General features: G+C 59.5%; 2 protein-coding genes across 2 annotated transcripts in view; one reads left to right on the top strand and one right to left on the bottom strand.

Moving 5' to 3' along the window:
- The first annotated feature begins 1,258 nt into the window (after positions 1 to 1,258).
- On the top strand, positions 1,259 to 4,557 carry ACP4 (acid phosphatase 4). The gene is made up of 11 exons (XM_069100482.1): positions 1,259 to 1,457; positions 1,546 to 1,644; positions 1,732 to 1,818; positions 1,912 to 2,049; positions 2,442 to 2,540; positions 2,905 to 3,000; positions 3,087 to 3,219; positions 3,299 to 3,381; positions 3,719 to 3,849; positions 4,079 to 4,257; positions 4,343 to 4,557. Exons 1-11 carry the CDS (start codon positions 1,311 to 1,313, stop codon positions 4,456 to 4,458), a joined length of 1,308 nt encoding a protein of 435 aa, XP_068956583.1. The 5' UTR covers positions 1,259 to 1,310; the 3' UTR covers positions 4,459 to 4,557.
- A 2,188-nt stretch (positions 4,558 to 6,745) lies between these two features.
- Positions 6,746 to 9,577, bottom strand: part of LOC138171028 (venom metalloproteinase inhibitor DM43-like) — a 10,387-nt gene continuing 7,555 nt past the window's right edge. Inside the window, exons 7-8 of the mRNA XM_069100481.1 lie at positions 7,179 to 7,469; positions 6,746 to 6,899 (exon numbers count right to left, since the gene is read on the bottom strand). Of these exons, the coding sequence (XP_068956582.1) occupies positions 6,889 to 6,899; positions 7,179 to 7,469 (302 nt within the window). The 3' untranslated portion in view covers positions 6,746 to 6,888. The remainder of the gene's footprint in view (positions 6,900 to 7,178; positions 7,470 to 9,577) is intronic.

The raw sequence follows: 9,577 nt of genomic DNA, 5'->3' as shown, positions 1-9,577 counted from the left end.
CATGGCTGCGCACGCCACAGCTCCGGCTCTGGCCGGGTAGGCTCCTCTCCGCGGCTGCCCCGGAGGCCTCGCCCGTCTCCCACACTCTCTCCGCCCGCTGTCCAGTGCCCGCGCCTGCCGCTTCCAAACCGTCCCCCCCAGGATCGCCCCGCGAAAAGTAACTTCGCCACTTCTTCCGGCAACCCCAGTCTAGCGTCACTTCCGGCCGGACTGGGACGGGGCGCACGTGATGCACAGCTCGGCCAGCCGGGGCGGGGTCTGCGTGACCTTCTTCCCCCTGTGCCGGAAGAAGGTCATGACCTTCCCGGAAGGTCCGCCGTCTGCGCGGCCCGTGTAGGACTGCGGCCCCGCGCGCAGCGTTCCGAAGCCGGCATGACCGGGGCGGCCTCCTCGCTCCGCCCCTCCCCGGCGCGCAAGCGCGCTGGCGCTCCCGGCCACGCGGGAAGCCGGGGCATCCCAAGCCCGAATGCGAGGGTCCTTCGGCGCAGTGGCGCCTCCTGTGGCTCCCTCGGCCCTTCTGCCCTTCAGCGTCAGGCCTAGAATCGTGTTTCCTGAAATGGAGAGATCAGCAGCCCCCAGAAAACCCAGCCCCGCGGGCCGCCCCCCCCCCCCGCCTCAGTTTCCTCACCTGCCAAATGGGGAAGTTGGCTTGGTCCAAGAACGCCTTCTCAGTAGCTGGCGCTGTGCAGTGGGGGGGCGGGGGGTCCTTGATTTGCCACTGGAGCCCCCCCCCCCCGGGGGCAGCCCTTCCCCGCGCGGGCCCGGGGGGGGGGGGGGGGGGAGGGGCTGAGCCCCCCACCGTGCCCAGGTGTCCTGGGGGGGCTGGGACCCCCGGCAGCCACCAAGGGCCACGCTGCGCTGGCTGCCATCCGTCTGTCTGTCCGCCTCCCTGTTCCTCAGTCTGCCCGTCTGTCTGTTCATCTAGATGTCTGTCTGTTTGCCTGCCCATTCCTTGGTCTGCCCGTCTGCCCATCCATTCGTCTGTCTGTCTAGATGTCCGTCTACCTGTCTGCCCATCCATCCATCTGTCTGTTTATCTAGATGTCTGTCTGTCTGCCTGCCTGTTCCTCTGTGTCTGTCTGTCTACCCATCGGTGTGTGTGCCGTCCATCTGTCTGCCTGTCGGTCACATGATTTCACACAGGCTACAGGGAAAGGCTGGGGGTGGCCTCCTGTGCTGATGGGAGCCGTCTGGACTTGACCCTGTGGGTAATGATTAAGGGTTGGGGGTGGTGGGGAGGTAATGACTAGGTGGGGCAGGCAGGAGGTGGGTGGGAGACAGGGTTGGGGCTGAGTGGCTCGGCTCCCTCCATGAGCTCCCGGAGCAAAGAAGGGCCAGGCAGGATGGGGGGTTACCGGGGCCTGAGCTCCCACATGCTCCTGCTGTTCCTGCTGCCCCTGGGATCCTGGGGGAGCTGGCCTGAGTCCCCCAGGGGATCCTTGCTTTTTGTGACCCTGGTAAGGCATAGCCCCTGTTCCTGTCCCAGCCCTGGGTCTCCACTGAGCTGGCCCTGATCCTGGATCTCCCCCCCCCCCATTTCCCCAGGTCTATCGCCATGGTGACCGTGCCCCCCTGGACTCCTACCCCACAGACCCCCACAAAGACAAGACCATATGGCCCTATGGGCTAGGCCAGCTCACCCAGGTGAGGAGACCAGAGAACCTGGGGGGAGAGGGTGGCCTGGGCTCCCCACAGCCCCCTCACTCCCCTAAAACCCTTGCCTGTCTTCAGGAGGGCGTTCAGCAGCAGATTGAGCTTGGCCGCTTCCTAAGGGCCAGATATGGCAACTTCCTGAGCCAGGAGTACCATCGAGAGGAGGTGAGAAGGAAATGTGGCCTTGGTCCACTCTCCAGGCTCCAGCCTCTGCCCCTTGGCCAGGCTCTGACCTGCGTCTTCCACCTCCCTCCTCAGCTGTATGTGCGAAGCACAGACTATGACCGGACCCTGCAGAGTGCCCAGGCCAACCTGGTCGGGCTCTTCCCAAGGCCTCCCCTCACCCCTGGCTGGATGCCGGTGCCCGTCCACACTGTCCCTGCCACTGAAGACAAGGTCAGAGCCCTGGGAGTGCAGGGGTGAGCTGAGAGGGGGAGGGGAGAGAGAAAGCCAGAGACAGAGGGCCTGAAGGTGGAGGGTCAGACACTGGGCCTGGGGGGGGCAGCCCCCCCAGAAGGGGAGATCCCCTGGGGGGGCATCAATGGCCTGACCGCCATGGGCACAGGGAGGATCTCCTGAAGGGACGTATGGGGTGCTTAGCATGGGGCCATCACATGGAAAGGGGCTCACCCAAAGGGAAGAGTGAGGATGAACACAGGTTCAGTGTAGCAAAGAGGATTTGTCAAGGAGTGAGCCTCCCATTCCAGCATGCAGAGCAGAGGCTGCAGGAAGCTCTGGGAAGGTGCCCCGCCCAGCTCTGAGGCCCCATGCTTCCATCCTGTCTGCAGCTGCTAAAGTTCCGGACCCAGGGATGTCCTCGGTACCAGAAGCTTCTAGAGGAGACGGTGGCAGGAGAAGAGTACCAGGCAGCCCTGGAGGGCTGGAGAGTGAGGGGGGAAGGCATGGGAGGGCAGCACTGGAGTGCCTGGGGGGAAATAGTTTGGTCCTGCTGTGTGAGTGGGAAGGCTCCCATGGGGCCATATCCAGGGGCCAGAGCTGGGGGGGTGGGGCTGGAGGGCCTGGTGCCCCCACTCCAGTCTGGCCCCCAGGGGCCAGAGCTGGGCTGGCTGGAGAGCTCTGGTCCCCTGTTCTAGCCTGGGGCTCTTTCCCCCAGGGACCAGGGCTGGGGGGGGGGGCTGGAGGTTTCTGGGCCCCTACTCCACCCCAGGGCTCCTTCCCCCCAGGGGCCAGGGCTGGGCTGTCTGGAGGCTTCTGGGCCCCCACTCCACCCCAGGGCTCCTTCCCCCCCAGGAGTTCCTGGTGCATCTGGGGAACCTCACAGGCTTGTCCCTGGCCGATGGGCCCCTCCACAGGGCCTGGAAGGTGCTGGACACCCTGACCTGTCAGGTAGGCTCTCACTTCCACCCCCAAGGCCACCTGCTTTTACCCCCAGTCCTGGATACTCCCCCACCCTGTGCTGCCTTCTTCACTAGCGAGCCCACCGGCTTCCCCTCCCAGAGTGGGCCACCCCCGAGGTGCTCGGGTCTCTGGCTCAGGTGTCGGCCCTGGACGTTGGAGCCCACGTGGGCCCCCCGAGGGCAGAGGAGAAGGCCCAGCTTACGGGAGGTGAGTGGGGAAGGGCTGGGGAGCCAGAGGGAAGAGGGAAGGAGGGCCAGATTAATGCTGCGTGTTCCCCCTCCCCCAGGAATCCTGCTTGATGCCATCCTAACTAATTTTACCCAGGCCCAGGCCCGAGGGCTGCCTCTCAAGATGATTATGTACTCCGCTGTGAGTGCTGGAGCCAGGCTGGCATGGGAGGGGAGCCAGGCTGGGAGAGAAATTGAAGGGTCATAGTGGACCGCAGCTTGGCAGGGCCAGGCCTGCAAAGGTGTGCAGGACTAGATTAAATAAGCTTGGCCACAAATAGGGATGGCCAGCCAGGAGGAGCCTAGGGTGTGGGTACCAGTGGGAGCAGTTTCTATAGAACATAAGGAATCTTCTCAGCCCTGTGTCCAGGAGATTGGGGCTGCCTCAGGGAAAGCCTATTACCACAGGGCTTCAGTAGAGGGCAGCTGGCAGCTTGGGAGGCCAGAATGAGCACTGAGTGCTGGGTTCCCTCCCCCAGCACGACAGCACCCTGCTGGCCCTCCAGGGAGCCCTGGGCCTCTATGATGGGCACCACCCACCTTATGCTGCCTGCCTCGGGTTCGAATTCCGGAAGCACCTGGGAAAGCCAGAACCAGAGGAAGAGGAGGGGTAGGCCTGAAGGAGTGGGCCCTGCCCCCATTGCAGGCCTTCTCCCTCTTGGGGTCTCTGCTGTTGTGGGTGGGGGAGGCAGGGAGGCTGGGCAGGGATCCATGGGAGACCCTGGCACCACATCAGAGAGCTCAGCTGGACCCTGGGTCTTTGGAGCACCAGGCAGCTGGAGACCCCGGAGCCAGAGCCCACTAACCCTGCTGTCCTGTCGCCTGTCCTCTGTCCCCAGGAATGTGACTGTCTCTGTCTTCTATCGTAACGACTCTTCCCGGCCACCTCTGACCCTGGAGCTTCTGGGCTGCCCCTCCCCATGCCCATTGGGCCGCTTCCGCAGGCTCACTGCCCCTTTCCGGCCACCCCCTGGGGGCCCGCCCTGCCACCTCCCTACCAAGGATGCTGAACCGACAGGTGGGCTGGCTCCAGCCCAAGGGGGGTGGAGGGGACCTTCCTTGGCTCTGGCTCCTGGCTCATCCTCCTTCCCCCTCTCCTGCAGGTGCTACTGTGCCCCTGCTGGCAGGGGCTGTGGGAATCCTCGGAGTCCTCAGCCTGGGGCTCGGGGCTCTCCTGTGGAGCCGGCGCTCTCCGGGACCCAGGGAAGGCCCAGTCTGAGGGACAGAGATTCCCAGCTTGAGGGGCCATTCTGGGCAGGGGGAGAGAACACACAGACTCATTCTAAGCATAAACTTTTGGTCAAATGCAGCTCGGGAATGATGTGTGTGTGTGTGTGTGTGTGTGTGTGTTGGGGGGGGTGGGAATAGGGGCTCTGATATCCTGACAGCCTGGGCCCTGCTATCCCCATAGCTCTGACATTCTAGGCTCTAAGGCCCCCCCAGCTCTGACATTCCAGGATCTAAGGGCCCCCCCCCCCAGCAATGTCATTCTGGGCTCTAAGGGCCCCCAGCTCTCACATTCCAGGATCTAAGGACCCCTCCAGCTCTGACATGACAGGCTCTAAGGACCCCCTCCTCCCCCAGAGGGAGTCTCCCCCCTAGCTCAGACTAAGGTTCTGGGGGCCCAGCCCAGGCTCCAGGTCCCCTGGGGGAAACGCAGGAGCCCCCTCCCAGGCTGGATTGTTGGGGGGCCCATGACCCAGTGGGTTGCCCCCCCTGGGCTCCATCGGACAGAATGGGGGGTGGGCACCTGGGAGCCTTTCCCCGCCCCCACCCTGGGGGCCCCCTACTGCCGCCTCCCCAGCCCTGAGGGGGGTCCAACAGAGAGCAAATGAAGAGGCAGCCGGCTTGGGGGGTTCCCCTGAGGGGGTAATAAGGAGGGTGTGCACTTCGGGGGGGCTCCTTGGGAACCTGGGCGCAGCCCCAGGGATTAAACTGGGAGGTGGGGAGAGGGAAATGTGTGCGGCGGTTCACGTGGCCGCCCCTCACCCGGCTCCTCCTCGTCTGATGGAGGCGGGGCCTGATTGGATGCACCTTGGCAGGGACTGGCGTGATCAGAGTAATGAGTGACAGCGCAGGGGCAGGGCTTCCCGAGGGATTCACCCCCAGGATAGTTTTTGCCCCTTTTCTCCTTCCTGGGGTGAGGAAGTTCCCTCTACCGATGCTGGTCTCCACCTTCTCTGCGTGCAACTGCTGGTGGGGTGGAGAAAGAGCCGGCCCTGGAGTCAGGAAGATCTAAGTTCAAATCCTGTCTTAGGAGCTTCCTAGCTGTGTGAACCCAGCCCCCGTTTGCCTCAGTTTCCCCCTGTGATATTGGGGATAATAATAGCAGCCATATCACAGGAATGCTGAGAGAATCAGACTAGATCATCATCCTGGGATGCTTGGCACGATTCTAGGCACATGCTTGCTCTCTTGCAGTCTCTGCCCTCTGGGGCAGACCCTCATTCCCCTCACGCCTGAGGAGCACTGCCTCTCCTTCTCCACGCAGCCACCCAAGGGATTTCTCTAAAATGCAGGGCGGACTATGTCACAGACCCCTTCACTCCCACAGCAAACTTCAGTGACTCCCTGCTCAGCTTGGAATTCAGAGCCCCTTATGCCCCTCCCCCCCCCCCAAAAAAAAAACAACAACGTTCTAGTCTTACGCCTCGCCCCTTCGCTCCGTCCCCCGGGCTTGCCACACGCTCCCTTCCTTCCATCCCGGCCTGGCACGCTCTCCCTTCCCCCCGTCACCCAGGGCTGGCACGCGCTCCCTTCCCTCCATCCGGGGTCTGCCATGTGCTCTCTTCCTCGGTCCCGGGCCTGGCACGAGACCTGCCATGTGCTCCCTTCCCCCGTCACCCAGGGCTGGCACGCGCTCCCTTCCCCCCGTCACCCAGGGCTGGCACGCGCTCCCTTCCCTCCGTCCCGGTGTGCTCCACCTCCGCTCTGACCACCGATCCCTGGCTCCCTTCAAGTCCCGGCTAAAGCCTCCTCCTCTGGGGAGCCCGCCCCAGCCCACTCCTGGAATTCCAGCCTCCTCGAGGCGGTTTCCTCCAAACGATCCTCTGTGTCTCGTTGGAACGGGGCTGTTTGGTCCTTGTCTCCCGGTGACAGCGTGAGGTCCTCCAGGGCAGAGACCGTCTTTTGTGTCCCCCGGGCTTAGGACAGTGACCCCTGCTGAAATGCGTCTCGGCTTGAGAGCCACTTGGTGCCCTCTGGAGGACTCGAACCCTGGCGGTGCTGACTTTGGGACGCGCGGTTCCAGCTGCCTTTCCTGGGCACATTGTCCCGGCCACCCCATGTCTGGGAAGCAGATGCCTCTTTTTCTTCTTTCCGCGCTCCCCTCCCTCCCTCAGAAGCCCTCATATTCTGCTCACTGACAGGGTGTTTGGTGTGTACTCAACCGTGTGTGATTGTCAGCTCTTTGGGACTCAGTTTCCTCATTTGTCAAATGATGGGATTGGACTGGATCCCTCCAGGGTTCATTCCCCCTCCCCCCCAAAATGCAGCACTTCTGCCTATAAACAACCGTTGTATTTATTTTCACAGTCCAAGGCTGATTTCTATGGGTGCCCTTCTGCTTCAGAGGCTGGGCTCCCTTGAGACCTCAGGTTCCAGTGATAATCCAGTGATAATATTTCACTTATCTGTGAGGCTCTAGTTTTTATAGTTTTCCTAAAACAAGCAAAAAAAAAAAAGCAGCTGAAATCTGGAGCATCTATATTATCTCCGTTTTACAGATGAAAGCTCAGGAAGGTCAAGTGACTTGCCCAGGGTCACAAAGACAGGAAGGGTCCATAAAGCTAGTCTAGGCCCAGTGACTCATATAGGAGCCAGTGGAGTATCAGAAAGGAGAGGTGACTGGTCCAAGGTCACTCCCAGCTTTTCAACTGCAGGACGGGGGTTTGGAGGTTAAGTTAATGCCCCAAGTCCCAAAGGCCCCAGAGCTCTCACCTGTCACTGAAATCTCAGCAGGGTCACTGATCTCTGAAGTTAAGATGGGTTTTGTCTCCGTGAGGTAGCGGCACCTGTACCGGCCACCATCCTGGGGCTTGGAATTCCTCAATAGGAAGTCAACGGTGTAGTCATTGAAGTACTGAGAGGTCACTTTCAGTTCTGTGCTCTCTCCATCCCTAAAGAGCTGAAAATTGGAGCCAGGGACCCGTCCTGAGCAGCGCAGGGTTGCATCCTTGCCAGGGGTTACCACAGGGCTCAAGGAATGCAGCGTGGGCTTTCGGAGGAGGCCTGTGACAAAGAGGAGCCCCCAGCCCTGGCTGTTAGAGGCGAAATGTTGGGGGGGGAGGCGGTGGGTGCTGGCTGAATGGTTGAGTGACTTCATGTGTCAGGGCCTTGGATTCTCCATGTTCCCCGTGCAGAGCCTGCATGGGCACAGGGAACCCTTTCTGGCTTCAGTTTCCCCGCTGGCCCTTACGGGGCAGGACTGAGCTCTCACCCACTCAACGGAAGTGCCCTTTCTGCTACTCTTGATGCCACTTTCATCATTCTTCAAATAATACATGATGCCCCAGCTCCCTAGCTGGGAATCTCACCCTATTAGTATCTTTGAGATAGTTTCTGTGATTTCAGGCAAACCTCCAGCCCCTCTTGGCCTCAGTTTGCTGTTGCTGAGTCATTTCAGTCATGTCTGACTCTGTGACTCCATTTGAAACACTGAAGTGGCTTGCCAGCTCCTTCTCCAGCTCATTTTACTGATGAGGAAATTGAGGCAAATAGGGTGAAGTGACTTGCCCAGGGTCACATAGCCAGTACCTGTCTGAGACTGACTTGAGTCTTCCTGATTCCAGGCCCAGCACTTTGTGTACTATGGAGCCCCCAGCTGCATTTTTGGGCTGTCAGAGCTGCCAAGTGGCATTAGGGACCGCCTGAAGTGGTGGCATCATCCCTGCTCAGCCCTCATCCTTCCTGACCTCTCAGCAGGCTTGGCCACCATTGTGTGCCTTGTCCTCCCTTGCCCTCTCTTCTGTGGGCCTTTGTGACTCTCCCTTCTCAGTCTACATTGCTCCGCTCCCTCCCCTAACTGAGGGTGTCCCCGAAGACTCTCCTCCTGCCTTTTTTCTTTCTACACTTGGTGACCGATCATTGCAATTCAGTTGAGTCCCAGATTTACAAATCCAATGTGATTTTCCTATCTGCATCTCCAACCTTCGCCCCCTTGGAAATTTTCAGTTGGATGTCCTGTAGGTGCCAGAAACTCTATGTGTCCAAAGCAGAATTGCCTTTCTTCCATCACCAAACCAGCCCATCTCCAAAATATCTCTGTCTCTGGCCAGGGTACCACCATCCTTCCAAGCCCTTACATTTTCAGCCTTGGGGTCACCTTGTCTCCTCCCCTCCCTCTCCCTCCCAACCAAATCTAGGCACTGGCCCCATGGCTTGTCCTCTCTACTCAGGAAGCTGTTGGGCCACTGCCCTCCCTCCTCTTTCACTGAGGCTAGAATTTCCCCTCTTCACACACAGCTACCAAAGTCATCTTCCTAAAGGATGTTCATGTCCTTCCCCTGCCCTATAAACTCTGGTGGCTCCCTATTAATTTTAGGATCAAATAAAAAACTCTTCTTTACAAGTTATTCACATTCTAGCTCCATTTGACCTGAACAGACTGAATGCACATCATTTCCCTTCACATACTCTACAATCCAGTTGAACTGGCTTATTTGCTCATCTCTGTACAAGCCATTCCATCTCCCACCTCAGTGACTTTGCCCAGGCAGTCCCCCATGCCTGGAATGCTTCCCTCTTAGACTGCCTGGACTCCTTCAGACATCAGCTCCAGGCCTGCCCCTAGTCCCTTCAGCTGCTTGTAAATAACATTATATTGACTTTGTCTCACTCATAAGATACATATTGTTTCTCCTGATGGAGCTTAAGCTCCTTGAAGGCAAGGAGTACTTTGCTGTGGTCTTTTTATTCCAGTGGCCTAACAGCATTCTCTGATTGATTGGTGGGTCACCTCTAGTGAGCTAGACCACAGCTCACTAGAGGTCCCAGCAAAGGCTGGCTATGCTGCTCAGCCAGGGACCAGACCAGCTGGCTTCTGAGACCCGTCCAACTCTGCAGCCATTGGCTGTAGAGCCCAAGGGCCCTGGAATTAGGGTTATAGCTAAAAGCTCTTGGTGAAGGTCACCCAGGTAGTTATGGTGGTTAGGGTTAGGGTTCTGTGACCAAAGCTCCCTTGGGACCCTGACCTTCTACGGTCCATATTCTGTGCTCCCTCTCTGGGCTCTGACTCTGTCTCCTCTGTTCCCTTCCATAGAACGCAACAAACAGACTTCCCAGATGGGATCCGTGTGTGTGTGTGTGTGTGTGTGTGTGTGTGTGTGTGTGTGTGTGTG

Source organism: Petaurus breviceps, unplaced genomic scaffold (genome assembly GCF_028583685.1).
Source record: "Petaurus breviceps papuanus isolate PSGF00001 unplaced genomic scaffold, PetGlider_PUasm1.0 404, whole genome shotgun sequence".
Lineage (NCBI taxonomy): Eukaryota > Metazoa > Chordata > Mammalia > Diprotodontia > Petauridae > Petaurus > Petaurus breviceps.
Note: the sequence above shows the minus strand (reverse complement) of the source record. Positions and strands in the feature narration are given on the sequence as shown.

Excerpts from the sequence above, each read along its gene's own strand:
- ACP4 (XM_069100482.1), top strand. The coding sequence starts at position 1,311 with ATGAGCTCCCGGAGCAAAGAAGGGCCAGGCAGGATGGGGGGTTACCGG. Across the intron at positions 2,541-2,904 it reads CAGCCCTGGAGGGCTGGAGA|GAGTTCCTGGTGCATCTGGG; the intron begins GTGAGGGGGGAA and ends CTTCCCCCCCAG. Across the intron at positions 4,258-4,342 it reads CAAGGATGCTGAACCGACAG|GTGCTACTGTGCCCCTGCTG; the intron begins GTGGGCTGGCTC and ends CCTCTCCTGCAG.